The 15,440-nt window shown below is 40.9% G+C and overlaps 1 protein-coding gene across 1 annotated transcript in view; it reads right to left on the bottom strand.

Moving 5' to 3' along the window:
* Dnah5 (dynein axonemal heavy chain 5) overlaps positions 1-15,440 on the bottom strand; it is a 221,755-nt gene that overhangs the window by 37,739 nt on the left and 168,576 nt on the right. The window contains exons 62-65 of the mRNA XM_041632097.1: positions 11,690-11,825; positions 10,771-11,087; positions 10,040-10,195; positions 9,057-9,239 (exon numbers count right to left, since the gene is read on the bottom strand). Coding sequence (XP_041488031.1) covers positions 9,057-9,239; positions 10,040-10,195; positions 10,771-11,087; positions 11,690-11,825 — 792 coding nt within the window. The remainder of the gene's footprint in view (positions 1-9,056; positions 9,240-10,039; positions 10,196-10,770; positions 11,088-11,689; positions 11,826-15,440) is intronic.

The following is a 15,440-nucleotide window of genomic DNA, read 5'->3' as shown; positions in this document are numbered from 1 at the left end:
AAGGTTCAAAGTTCAAGGTCATTTTCACAAAGCAGCTTTGAAGCTAGCCTGTGCTACTAAAAACCTTATCTTAAAATATATCTATATCTCTATGTTGATAGAGATAGATAGATAGATAGATAGATAGATAGATGATGTACACACACATACATGAATATGTATGTATATTATATAAGTACATATACACAGGAACCATCATACAAAAGTGAACAGAAAGATTATAACAGCCAGACATGAAATCCTGACTTCTGGACACTGCAAGGTTACCTGTATTTGTGAACTACAGCCACTATCCCTGCCAGACCAAGATCTGGACAGGATTAAGCCAGTCCACATTCAGCATGGGATGAGAACATACTCATGAAATCACAATCTTAGATGAGAAGCTATGTAAGTTCATGGCTTCTTGGGGAGAAAGGGTCAGTTTTCATGAAGGGTGTGGTTGACCATGCTCCAGGGGATGAATTATTAAATTTAAAAAAGAAAGAAAAAACACAAATTTGGTGGTTGAGGTACACCTGGACAGAGTTAAGGGGAGAAATTGGGTAGAATATGATCAAAATACATTTTATAAAATTTTCAAAGAATTAGGTATAATATATATATATATTCCTCTGAGATACCAGTTTTATTGTTTAAGCTTTATAGTTCAGGAGAGCAACACTCTGGGAGATTATTGTCAATGGTGTTTCTTTCCTTGGAAGCTCAGAGAGCGAAAGGAAGCAATACAATTGACACTGAGCTAGCCCCAGGAGAGGCAAAGGAAAGCAGAGCAAATACACTGACGCGAAGATAAGCTGTGCGTGAAAGTGAAGCACTTATGCCAAAGACGTTGAAGCTAAAGAAAATAATCAAAAATGGAAAGGACAGTAAGTAAAGAGTACTTGTAACTGGTAAAAGAAACGTGTACCCTTGATTTTTACTTGAAAAGCCTAAATACAGTGCCAATTAATGATGTGACTAAATGTAACAAGGTATAAATCCTCATAACTGCAATCAAGGGAAACCCAGGGTTAAATGTGAGATCAGCAGCAAAATCACATTGACAGCCTTTCTCAGTTTAGAACGTGACTCACGGCAGCTACAAGTCTATCTACACTGTGCGCTGCTCAGATTCCTAGGGAAGCATCAGAAAAGAGCATTTCACCAGTAGGTACTCAGGATGCCCTCGGCATCCAAATTCTACTCCCTGCTGAAAGAGGTCTAAGTCTATGCAGCAATAAACCCTATGGACTAATATTACATAATGGAGGTACTAGTTAATTACTGGATGGTGTTATCTCCTGTCTCTTTGGATCTAGTGCTCATACAAACCTCAGGAGGACAAAAGTCATACCTACAAAAAAGGTCTTATTAACCAATATTCAAGTCCCTTCTCTTTTATGGGTTATAATTCTTCATTTCTAGGATTTATCTTATGATTGTGAGAAAGAAAACACACAGCAGTCTGCAAATTATACTTTGTTTTGTTCACCTTCAATATGCTAATCACTCAGCTGGGGATGTCCTTCAGTTAATTAAGTATCACTTCCTTACCACACACAATGTCCTGGCTTTGATCCTCAGTGTTGAAAATAAAAGACAGATGATAAAAGAAGACAGACGGTCAGAGAGAAGATAGGCAGATAGACAGATGACAGATAGATAGACAGACACACAGAGAGAGAGAGATAGGCATAGATACAATAGGTAGATAGATGGTACATAGTTCATAGGCAGGGACATAGGAAATTGATGAAATGTGACAGATAGATGAGATAGATAGATAGATAGATAGATAGATAGATAGATAGATAGATACATATGTACATACATACATGCATACATACATACTTAGATAGATATACAGACAGACAGATAGATAGATGGATAAATATTGGTAGATGGTACATAGTTCCAGGAAGATATGAAATTGATGAGATACTCCAAGTAGGTAGAGAGATAATAGAGAAAGAGAGGGATAATAGCTAGAGAGATGACAATAGTGACATAAAGATGGATATTGATGGCAGGTAGATAGATGATACAGAGGTAGGTGATAGATCAATAGATAGATTTATACGTAGATAATGTATGCCAAACTGTGTCCCAGCTTCTTGTCAGTCCCTCATTGTATAACTTTTCAGTGTCTCCATTTGAGACTTCAAAGAGATGAATGTTCCTTAGCATTGTCAGCAAAACTGAGCTCTAATCTGTCTGAAACTCTGCCAACATCAGCCTTCTTCAGCCCAGCAAGTGGAACTCCATACTTCAGCTTCTCAAGCAAAGGCTTCTGAATATTCACTTTTTTTTTTTTTTGATTTTCGAAACAGGGTTTCTCCGTAGCTTTTGGTTCCTGTCCTGGAACTAGCTCTTGTAGACCAGGCTGGCTTCGAACTCACAGAGATCCGCCTGCCTCTGCCTCCCGAGTGCTGGGATTAAAGGCGTGCGCCACCACCGCCCGGCCAAGTATTCACTTTTTAAAAAGGATAGTAATAGTAGGTTATGTGTGTGTGTGTGCATGTATAGTGTGTGTGTGTGTGTGTGTGTGTGTGTGTGTGTGTGTGTGTGTGCCACTGTATGAATGTAGAAGTCAGAAGACAATTGTGGAGCTGGTTCTTTTCTTCCATATAAGTGGGTTCCAAGGATTGAAGGAGGATCTCCCAGCTTGCACAGCAAACCCCTTTACTGACTGAGTCATCTCACAGCCCCCAGAATAAATTACAGTTGCTTCCTTTTCCCAGATTCCACAATAAATTAATGATCAAAGCCTACCACCTCTACATCAGAATCTAGTCTTTCCTCACTGACACTACTCTGGTCTAAACTCCTAAGTGAGAAGTTCCCACATCGGGGCACATTTGAATCAGGTAGGGAGGCTTGGATAGCAGATCTGGAGCAGGGTCCAGGATCTGGAATTCTAACATATTCCGAGACAGTGGGATACAGCTGGTCTCCAAGTAGGACTCTGAGACCTGTTACATCAAACACATGCTTCATTCTTCTCGTGAGACCTCTGCACTGGCTACTGATTTATCAGATTTTTTCTTCCCACAAAGTTAATTGTCTTCCCTTCTACAAGTCTTTCTTAAATGTACCTTCTCAATGAGGTTCCTCCCTCCCACCACCTGGCTCCCCAGTTCTCTATCTTGTGAGGCTTGGTATTTATTTATTTTGGGAGCATGTTAACACCTTCTAACAAACATGAATGCTTATGTATATGCCATTCCCTTAGGATAGCCGGAAGTGTGATTTGTTGGTTTGGGTTTGGTCTGTTTTGGTCATTTATTAAAGTCCTCCAATTCTGACAGTGATGCCTGGGACCTCGTGTACACACCATTAATATCATGGAACAGATGACCAGGTGCTGTGTCCCTAACAGGTAGACTGAACCATAAAGTGAGCTGAAAACTCTAATCTCCGTGCTGTAAATACAAACATGAACATTCTCTCTCTGCAAACCCCAAAGTTAAAAAGAAGGGCATAAGAGCAAACAGCAGACTACTGACTCTACATTATATTCAAGCTCATGAATTCTTATTGGTTGAGTAGTTTTGGTGGGAAGGGCCCCACCAAATTCTGAAACTCATGGTCTGATCCCAGTGAGCAAGTTACCCGTCTTTAAGCAAAGCATAGATTCAGAAAGTCTACACGTTTACTATTTTTAATTTGCTGAGCTGTAGCCACTCAAGGGAAACACATTCTCCCCATAACCGCAGCCATCTGCTGTGCAGCATTTGAAATGTCCTTAGTCATCGCTTACATTCATTTATTCACTAAATAAGATTTTCAAACCAGGAAATACAGAAATTAGTACAACCAGGTGACATTTACGGGCTGCTCTAATGTTGCTTTCCTTCAGCAGTTTTCAGAAAACACCTCCTTTTGTGGCATCAGTAGGAAAGAAAGTGGTGATAAGTCACAAAACATTTAAATGTGTAAACATCACATAGTATGGCCTCTGATCTCCTAGAGGGAGATGCTGTGAAATCTTTACCTATAGCAGGTTCGGAGAGGAACCTAGGATGGCAGAACGACACATACCTGGATGGTTATCTGCATTACAGAGACCATTTTATGACATCACACAAGCCTCGGGGCTGTAACCCATAAAATGTACATGAAACTAATACATAAGGATGGTACAGGCATCCTGTAGCTAAGATAGGAACTGCATGGCTGCTCAGGCTATCTCTCCTTCTCCTAGAAATATGTCTATTTCTATTCAAAATAGCAAGCAGACTATTTCTTAATATGCAGAGTAGGTGAGAAAAATGTTTATCCTTCTGTATATGTTCCTATCTATATATCTAAATATCTTGGTTTGCCAAAAAATATTCTCTTTGATGAGAAGGGTTTATAGACAAAATTATTCTGATTCACTTTGGAACATCTTAGTTGAAAAATACTATCTTATTGAATATCGGAAGTCAATTTCTAATCCTGTGTTCCTAAAGCACATAGAGATGACGCATTTAAATGCAGTGACTAGATTATGGCAAATGGCTCAGGAAAAAAAAATAGAACAGATCAGCTCAGACCCTGATTCACCACCCAGACTGAGAAACCTCGTCACATGAGAAAATTTAGAGATACTATATAGCGGGAAAAAGAGATATTGGGGAAAAGAGAACCTCCTTGATAAAAACAATGTTAATCTGTGCACAGTCAGTCATGGGACTGGAAAGACTGCTTAGCCAGCAGGTGCTCACATAACTTCAGTCTCCAGCACCCACACAGAAAAGCCAGGTATGATGTTGAATGTCCTTCTTTATATGCCTCGTTTTTATTGGTTGATGAATAAAGTTGTTTCAGCCAATGGCTTAGCAGAGCAAAGCCAGGTGGGAAGTCCAAACAGGAATACAGAGAGAGAGTAGGCAGAGTCAAGGAGACACCATGTAGCTGCCAAAGGAGTAACATGCCACACCTGTAAGCCACAGCCTCATGGCAATGCACAATTAATAGAAATGGGTTGATTTAATTGTTAGAGCTAGCCAATAAGAAGCCTAAGACGTTGGCTTAACAGTGTAACTGATAGTGAGCTTCACAATGGCTATTTCATAAGTGTTTGTGGGAACTAGCAAGACCCAGTGGGTAGAGAGAAATTGGTCCAGTGGAACCAGGCAAGACAGAGAAAAGCCTTCTGTTTACACCAGGTGTGTGGCATGTGCCTGTAATTCTAATGCTGGCAAGTTGGAGAGGAGAGGATCCTACGGCCATTGGCCTGCCAACCTCACCTAGCTGGTAAGTATGAGGCCATTAGGAGACTAGGTCTTCCAAAACATAGTGGATGGTGTATAGGAGCAACACTGGAGTTTGACCACACACACACACACACACACTCCCTCACATAAGTCCATCAACTTATTTCTTTCATCTTTACATTTTATTTTGGCAAAGCTAAGGAAAAGATAACTATAATTATTATATTGATGTACATAGTAAGATAATCCCCTGGTGCTGAAAAAATAAATACAAGCAAATAGACTGTCATGCTACCCTGGCCATGATGCTTGAAAAAACTGTTTGTTGTGAGCATGTGTCCTGCCAATGATACATTAGTAAAGGGATGATTTTCTCAAGAAGAGGGAAACACTAGCTATCCCTGGACCCACACTTATTTTTGTAAGGCTGATGAAAGTCTCTAAGAATCTGAAATCACCCCTCAATACTGTAAGCCTCCCCTGCCACTGAAGCTGGGTACTGGTGGTTTTGTTGTTGCCTTTGCTTTGTTTCATTGCAGCCAGCATCAGTCAGACCAAATTGTTTCTTCCAGGGAAATTGTATTTGTCTCAACAAATACAAATATAAGAAAACCAAAGACAATTACATTATGCAACCTGCCACCAAGGCTACAGGTGACATCAGAGCCTAGGGCTGCTGTGCTGGATGCTGGCCCAATCTTGCGATTTCATATGCTCAACAGTACATTTTGGTGATTCAAACCCCAATCTTTACTGAAGTACCAGGGTGGCATGCTGCATCTCTCCAATCACCTCCTAAAAAGTAACAGGTGTGTGGCAAAGGTTGCTATTTCCTCAACAGCTACTCTGCCAGAACCAACACTGGTTCCTCTCACAGTGAGGTTAACTGCCCATATGAACTTATGAAGCTGAGTTAAAGGCTCCTCAAGCAAGTTCTGAACTCATGCATTTCACTTATATGTTGTAATTAAAAACACAGTGAGAGATGGGGGAGAGAGAGGAGGAAGAAGAAAGAGACAGATATTTTCCTTTTCTCTTCTAGCTGTAGAGCTCAGAAGAGCAAGCCTGGTGCAGCATGCAGAAAACATAGAGACAGGAATAGGTGAAGAGTCAAGGAACTTGCCAATGATCTTAACCTAATAAATCTTCAGGTCAGAATAGCATGGGCCATGAAGTAAAAGAAACTCACTGCTATCGAACCCATGAGAAAGTCAATAGCATCCTCAGCCTGACCGTGGTAGTCTCATCAAAGCCTTCTAAATCTCGTTACATAAGCTTCACACACTTCCCAAAGGAAATGCTGACTCCGAAAAGGGGAGTTTATAAATTATAGGTCATTTTTTCACTGAGCACTAAGATAGTTATACCCCCCGCTCAAAAAAAAAAAATAGTAGCAAAGGAGGCCAGCACTGGGTTATGTTTCTAGGGCTCCATTAAGTCAGTGCCTGTCCTGGCTAGTTTTGCTATTATCTTAACACAACTTAGAGTCATCTGAAAGGAGAGCCTTAGTTTAAGAATTGTCTAGATCAGACTGGCTCATAGGCATATCTCTGTGGGATATTCTTGACTATTAATTGATATGGGAGGTAGTACATGTCCGCACTGTGGGTAGTCCTATCCCTAGGCAGGTGGTCTTGAGTTGCATACAGTGTCAACCTGAGTATAAGCTGGCCAGCAAGTCAGCATGCAGCATCCCCCCAGGTTCTTCTGTCCTTCTTTGGTTGTGAAGTCAGTCCTTTTCTCAGAGCTAATAATGTGTGGAATAGCAAGCAGGCTTGCCTTCAAGTTCCTACTTTGAGTTCCTGCTCTGATGCCCCTAACAATGGACTGTGCCATAGAATTGTAAGCTAAGAAGAAACCTTTCTTCCCCTCACTGTTTTTGGTCAGAATATCTGTCCCAACAACAAAGATCAACCCGGAACAGTAGAGTTGAGAGGATACATGAATTCTTCTTTATATTGTACTCATTTATTTATTTGTGGGAGGAAGCATGTGTCACACACACATGTGGAGGTCAACTTGCAGGAGTTGGTTCATAAATTCCACCATGTGTGTAATAGGAACAAATTCAGGTCAACACGCCTGACAACAGCAGCCTTGATACACTAAACCAACTCAACCACCACAGAGCTATGAAAGTTTTACACCAGACTCATCAGGCATACACAGATCTCTTTTAGATAACAGGACTAGACTGGGTGACCAGAGAGATGGCTCAGTGTCTAAGAAAGAATGATGCTCTTGCAGAGGACCCAGGTCCAGGCCCCAGCACTATGCTGGGTGGCAACAACTGCCTGCAACTCTATTTCTAGGAGATCTGACATCCCCTTATGGCGCTGCAGGCATCTACATGCATGGGGTACAGATCAATGCACAGAGGAAAAGTGTGTGTTTATATGCTCACATAAATAAAAACCAGATAAACAAAAACTGAGGTTGCTTATGGCCCAAGAACAAAGTTTACATCTTATATTCTAAGAAGAATCATAACAAAACGAAAGTAGACAAGAAAACTGAAGGTAAACAGGTAAATAGAATTCACAAAACAAGAAGCTTTTCATTGAAACGAAACAGTTGAAGAACAGAATAACAAAATAAAATGATAACTATATTCTCAGAGTTACACTGTTGATTTTGGGAAAGTTATCAGTGGTGTGCATAATTTAAGAAAATCTATAAAACATGAGGGTAGGGATGCAGTGCCCAATGCGCTACCGTGCAGTTCGCTAGCTTCAGGCAGGGGCTGGAGGTTGAAACACACAAACACATACAGAGAGAGAGACAGGGACACGGACCTCTAGTCCCTGATAAGAAGCCCCTTATTCAACAGCACCATGGAGGCTTATATACCCCACAGTCAGGTGGGCCAACAGGTGAAAACCTTATCCTCTGATCCTCAAGGCCAAGGCAACACGTGCTGTGCTCATGAAGCAGAGCTGGTAAACAACTTTGACACAGCCTTTAGGAACTCAAATCAGAAGGAAAGTAAAGGTTTCTAGCAGGGAAGAGCAGCTGGAGGCCAGGACTCCAAATGGTCCCAACATAGGGAGATGATTCTGTAGAGTGCCTGCCACAAAATCATGGAAACCTAAATTTGAAACCCAAGGATTCATGTAAAAAGCTGGGCACTGTGGCATGCGCCTGCATCCCCAGCCCTGGGAGATGTGGTCGGGAAACAGGCGAATCACTGAAGCTGACTGACTGGCCAGCAGAGCTGATGTAACCAGCTCCAGACTTAGTGAAAGGTCACATCTTAAAAAGTAAAGAGCTGGAAAGATGGTTTTAGACCTAAGAGCAGCCCTTGTCCTCGCTGAGGACCCAGGTTCAATTCCCTGCACCCATATGGCAGCTTACAACCCTCTATAACACCAGATCCAATAGATTCAATGGCTTCTTCAGACCTCCACATGCAGCAGCACGTATGTGGTGCACAGATACTCATGCTGGCAAAGCACATATAAAAATTATTATTATTATAATCGTTATCATTATTATTATTATACCATGATGATGATAAAAGTTTAAATTAAAAAGGTGAGGAGAAATACCCAGTGTCAATCTCTGGCCTCTACACACATTTGCACGTATAAATACATGCACATGTATACACCACAGCCCAGCACATGCATGCAAAGAAATACATATGTAGATAATTGGCTAATACTTTTCCTTACGTGGAAAAAGAAAATACTGAAGAATTAATGTGAATTTAGGATTACAGATTAGTGGCTTCTAAAGCAATGCCAATGTTATAACTAAGATTTAGGACACAGGGAAACCACAGATAAAAGAGGAATTAATTCTATTGCTGTTTTAATATTATTTTTCTCAATTTAAGACAGGGCAAAAACAGAGTTGGTCTTGATCCCGCACCTGTTTCTCCATGAGGATGACTCTCCCAAGTAACTGATCCTCCAAGCCTCTCATAGTGACTGTGAAGTCAATGATGGAGGTCCGAGCACTTATTTCTGGGGTGTAGGCTGGATTCGGCAGCTTGGTAGTAATGTAGAGTTTAAAGCCATCCATAACATCTACTTCCTTGTCACCGACTTTCACCTTTATTTAAAAAGAAAATTAAACAGCGGAGAGATACACCTGAGTCCTTTTAATCAGTTATTGATTAGATCAATTTGCTAATGAATTTAATTTCTATAGCAAAACAAAAAAGAAACTATCACTAGGTACTCACAGAGCTTCAAGATCCTACTAAGACAGCAGAGGAGAGACCAGAAGGGAAGGAGGAAGGAACAAAAGGAAAGAAAGGGGGAGGTAGCTAAGGGTTCTAATCATACCATGTAATAGACAAAGAATTTGTTGTCAAAAGTGTCGTGACTAAGCCAAGGAACTGAGATAAAGCTAACCCACAATTTGCTCAGAGCTGGAGAATGATGAGAAGGTTTGCTAGTCACAAACTGAGGTTTTGGAAGTCCCACAAGCAAGGCCCAAAAATGGCATGAGAAAGCAGGGTGGGGGCATTTGTATAGAATTTATGGCAGGCAAAGGATAGGGCCAGGATGAAGACTTGTGGACACACATGTGGCTTCAGTTTCTAACAGAGTTCAAGGATTTCAAAAGTGTGCTCATATCTGTACAGACAAAGAGGGGGGAGACATAAATGTTCTTAAAGATTTCAGTGGTCAAAGATCAAAATAGAATCCATTTCTTTGTTACAGAAATAAAAGAGATAAACATAAGAAAGGATTGTTCTTCATTGATTTAATCCCAATTCAAGAAGAGCAGAAAAGTAGCCCACCCCACCCCAACCAACTCCAATTGCTGCCTCTTGAGAAAACTGTGTCTCATCTACTGGAATGCGATATATGCTCTACGTATTGCTACCAATGGGTTTAGCCTACCTTAAAGGTAGATCCAGACTTAATGAAGTTTTTTTCCAAAACATTGTCCAGAGCAGGATCAAGTTCCTCCCCAACATCTTCTATAAGTAGCGGCCGTCCAAGGGAAAGGCTGTCCTCTAGGTGGTTTCTAAAGTACTTATGGGTTAGAGATGTAATCTACAAATAGAATGGGGTCACAAGGTTACTCTGGAGGGACAAGCTCATGATGCAATGAACAGTGATGTCATGTGAGCTCTAAACACTTTGCCACAGGAAACAAAACAAGAACACGAGAAGCCTTGGCACTGAAACCATGCTACATGAAGTAATGTGGAAAGCTTAAACATTTTCATGTTGCCTTCAGTAGAAAAACATTATCCCCTGGCCTGAAGCATTTGAAAGTTGTGTGGGACATCCCTGCTTCTTTCTATCCTTGTTGGTAGACAACTAGAAGTCTGTCCATAAGCCACTGTCCATATGGCTTTCTGATTCTCAAAGAAAGCCATAGCATTGACAGATAAGAGTCTGAGCCATGAGTCACTGAGATATGATGCTAATAGGTGTGACCAGAAATGGAAACAATAAGTTTATGGAAAAGACTTTGTTATTACACATAAGCTTATATCCTACTTAGGATTCCAAACTAAACCTGTAAGACATTCAAATATTCCCCCCCACACACACTTTTTTTTAGAAGAGATCTATAGAGAAATACAACCAGAAGTATATGAATGTGCTCAAGAGGAAATCACCTGGAGTTCATTTTGACTTTCTTTATTTTTAATCCAGATCTTGCCTTGAATCTGTGGATCAATTAGCAGAGGGTAGCGAGATGCTTTTGTGACAATAATCCCATTCTGGATAGACAGATCATCATTTGGAAGGCCTTGTAGATTCCACTCACTGATAGTAGGGGCATCAATCAACATCTCATTAAGATTTAGATCATTCCCAAATGGAATTTTACGGGCTTTCATTTCCTTCTTCCAATCATTTAGTAGCAGATCTCGAAACTCTTGGTTAAATGGACCAGAATATGACAGAAAAGCTGTCGCCAGCAGCACATCCCCTAGAACAGAAAGCAAGCACCCCTAAAATAGTCTGTGACCATCCATACAATTGTGTAAGTCACTAAAATTGAAAAAGTAGTATAAAACTGCAGCTATTCTTTTAAACTAAATTACACAATTCAACCTGTAAGCATGGGCTACACATGACTTGATAAATAAGTGTGAGTTTGATTGAAGTTGAACAGGGTCTAATTTTCCAATTGAGAAATAACTGTCAGAATTCAAGCACTGGGTCATCATAACTTTGTTGTAAAACAGTGACCTCTAGGAAGGAGAGTGGAGAAAAACATTTAGCTCAACAAAAAACAATTAAAAAATAAGTAAAATCCAGAGAAGAAAGAGTCTTCATCAAAATGCCCTTGACCAATATTCCCACACTTATCAAAGCATTTGAAAGTAAACTACAAAGAAGTGTGAAGGTCATTAACCCATTAAATCAGAATACATATGTACCAGACAATTACCTGTCTCCTTGAAATTTTACTAGACACACAAACACATAGAGGAATTTGAAACAAGCAAGTGTTGTTTGATTAAAGCTTAAGGCTTCTGACTCCATCCCAGTCAACACACAGTCTCATTAATAAAAGAAGCTACAGACCTACAAGTCGTTCAGTTTGTGCAGCAAAGTCTTTGCTCTGCTCTGTCCAGCGTTCCTTTTCACCTGCCAGGCCACTGATGAGCGAGGACGCTGTCTGCATTTTATGCCGGCACCGCTCCGCATCTTCAAGCAAGGTCTGAAGAAGGCCAAAACCAGAAGGAAACATTTGCTCAGAGAAAGTAGCTTCTAGTTCAAACGTGGAGTGTTAAAGCATTTATTGCCTGCCTATCTTGGGACATGGAAGGCCCCTTTCACAGGAAACACAGATTCTACCTCCAAGTGTTTGTGTTGGCCCCGTTCTCTATCCGGCGCCTTGAACCCAGCACCCAAATCCTCTCAGGTGTCACTAACAGAAGATGGACATTCCTGTCACTCACTAGTAAAATCACACAGGGTAGCATCATGTAGTACAAAATATGTAAAGAATATAAATTCTCAGGAAAATACAATTAAGAATATCTCTCATGCTGAACCCTGCGGTCATCCATGCCTTATCTAAAGCAACACTTCATTTCACGTCAAAAAAATCTTAGATTACCCGTAATCTTCTCCTCATTGTACTCCAAGGTATCTGCATAAATTTGAACCTCATTTAACTTTTATGTATTATTTAGCCTTTCCTTGAGTCAGAAAAAGAACTTTAAGGCAGACTTCCATACATTACTGCCAATCAGAACTCAATCCCATCCCCAGTTTCTGGTTCTGATGATGGAGCACAAGGCCTCAGGCACGCTAGATATGTACTGTGCTATTGCACTACACTCCCAACACAAATACTTCTTGGAGTCTATATTTAGGAGATGACTGCTAGGGCTACATGTGAAAGCAGAGGAAATAAAGTATGTGGATCAGAAGATGTACATCTACAGCAAGCCCATACTGTACCTTTTTAATGGATAATTTAAATGGGAATATCTATAACAATATGAAAAGTTTAAACTGTTCAATACTTTTTTAGTGGGATAACTTCAACCACCATTTAAATTATTATAGTGTGCTGATATAAGTACTCTAAACTGATTAAAACTATCTTGCAAGTTTTTATGACCGAAAAAGTTCGCAATGTTTTATGAAGTTAATACCTTCGATAATTAAACAGTTGGCACTGAGGGCCCTGTTTTTAAATGGGCTTAAAGTATATGCAAAATATATAGCATATGTTCTGGTCCAAGAGCCAAGTATTATTTATATTCCTCTCCGGGACTGCCTAAATACATTTTCTGTAATGAATAGACTGCTGTTGTAAGAATAACACAATACAGTGTCTGGCTAAAGGGAGATACTTAACCCAATTGTTTTCACCTTCCTTCTGGAGTTTTGTCTTCCCCTTTAGTGAATGAAAAATAATCCACAATCCATTTCTGCAGCATAACTCCACTACATATGTCCATCTGCCTCCTCCCAAGAATAAAGATACCAGCTGTATGATGTTTGGTTCCATGTAACTTATTTAAAACAATGTTTTCAATTAAAAGACATTCTTAATTGCGTTTTCTCATCCCTACTTATATGCAGCCAATTAAAAAAAAAAAATTCTAGGCCTTCCCTGCCTGTCTTTGTTCTCTCGGCACCCAGCCTTCTCTGGATGCTGCAACATGGGCCAACAGCAGTTTGTGAGATTGACAGGCAGACTGTTCCTGTGGTCTCAACTAAATGTCGGGTACAGAATCCCCTTGGTTCGGCTCTGTGGTCTAGTCTCTCCTCACCAGCCAGTAAACTGGTTCATTCTTCAGAAGGCCAGAGAAATTGGTCCCTACAACAAGGTACTGTGTCCTTTGGGGACAGTAGCCAGGGCACTCTTTGAAGAAACCAAGCAGGCCGAGGTTACAATGAACTGCAGACTAGAGCCCTTTTGGGAGGCCCACGAGCCCCTGTCAGCTTCATCCAGCCCTAGGAATGATGAAAATGCTGCAGGAATGAGTGAAGGTTATTCGGAAGTTCGTGGCAGAAAACTCAACACTAATGTTTTTTTTTAACTTAAAGAAATGTGAAATTTGTTGAAACTCAAGTTTTCAAGCTATGGTCATATTTTTAAAGTTCTTAGGTGTTCATTTGTCTAAACCAGTGGTTCTCAAATTGTGGGTCATGACCACTTTGGGGGTCAAACAGCCTTTCCCAGGGGTCACCTAAGGCTATCGGAAAACACAGATATTTACACTGTGATTCACAAAGTAGCAAAATTACAGTGCTGAAGTCGCAATAAAATAAGGTTATGGTTGGGGTCACAACATGAGGAACTGTGTCAAGGGTTTGCAGCATTAGGAAGGGTGAGACCCACTGCTCTAGGCCAACAACAGATGCTCCAGAGCAGCAATAACAAGGACTGGGATGAGTAAATGCAACCCTGCTAAAACGTAAACACAATAACAGAAGAAAGGAATCTGTTATTCATGCGTGCTTCTGCATACAAGTGACTATCCAGAAAGACAGAAATTCATGCTCTTCCCACCTGCTTTTTAAAGTGGATCTGAAGCTGCGGTGTTAATCTTCTCCTCGGGCAAGCGAGCTCCCTGGGTATAAATATGCGCACCCATGCGGGTGCTACTGACTTACTCCTGCAAACGTCTTTAGAGATGCTCTCACATGGCTTCCAGGAGACTTTGCTCTTTAAGGGAAGCAGCGTGCATTCTGCACACAATGAAACCACAGAGTCATGAGCAGGTGTCTTAATCTGGACAGGGGCCACTTCCATAAAATATTCAAAGGAAAGTCAATACAGCTCCCATCTGCCAAACACAATACAGGGTTCACAGAGCCAGTCTAAGTGGGGCTGAAAGCTTATGTCATTGGTATGGGGAGGGCTTTAAAAATAGATCTTCTGCAAATATGAGATGCATAGGTATTTAAAACAGGGGGAGGAGAATCATGGAATTGTTTTGTGACTTAGGCACTCCAGTGTCTTTTCTCTGAATCACTTCAGGCATATTCTCCGAATGTTAATACGCAAGTATCTGCAGAGCGCAACCCAGCCTCCTGTCGCCATAAGACTGTCAGTCTTGGTGACCCGAGCACTCATAGCCTCCTGCATGAATGAGAAACCCTGAGGTTTCAGCTGCGTGAACTTTACATTAAATCCACGTGGATTTCAGAAGGAAGGGAGTCTTTAGGGGAACTTTGTTTTGTATAATTGATTGCAAGTATATGAACCTAGGTTCTTTCAACAAGTACAAACATCTCTCTTCCCCACCCCCATGTGCCTCTCTCTCTCTATCTCTCTGTCTCTGTTTCTGTCTCTGTCTGTGTGTGTGTGTGTATGTGTGTGTGTGTGTGTGTGTGTGTTGAGAAATTTATAGACAATCACTGTAATTAGTTGACTGTAGTCAACTACATCCATGTAACAGGAAGGCCTTAAGTCAACATCAAAATATCCAAGTCTACTCAAGGCTTTACTGACCGGCTGAAACCCAGAACTCTCCCTTGACATCTCTGTGTCTTGCCTACTGTATGAAGTATCTGTCCCACCTGGCTATAAAACTGTTTGAAAGATTAAATGTAACGGTGCAGGGATCCTGGGATGACCCACGGTGCACAGGGATCATCTCTATCCACTTGCGTAGGAGACCTGGCATAGTTGTGTCCTACAAGAAGATTCCGTCAGTGGACCAGCCTGAAGCTTATCAACAGCTTTTGGTGTTTGTGAGAAACAAAGTCAACAGATCAGAGAGTGTAGTAGAAACCAGAGTCCTCAAGCCAGGCCACTGACTCTTTGCAATGGACACTTGCAAGTAAACTATATGGACAAAGGGGTTTG

Source organism: Microtus oregoni, unplaced genomic scaffold (genome assembly GCF_018167655.1).
Source record: "Microtus oregoni isolate MIOR12 unplaced genomic scaffold, Mior012 000040F_ref0000088, whole genome shotgun sequence".
Lineage (NCBI taxonomy): Eukaryota > Metazoa > Chordata > Mammalia > Rodentia > Cricetidae > Microtus > Microtus oregoni.
The sequence above is the reverse complement of the archived record's forward strand: the minus strand, read 5'-3'. Positions and strand labels throughout refer to the sequence as shown.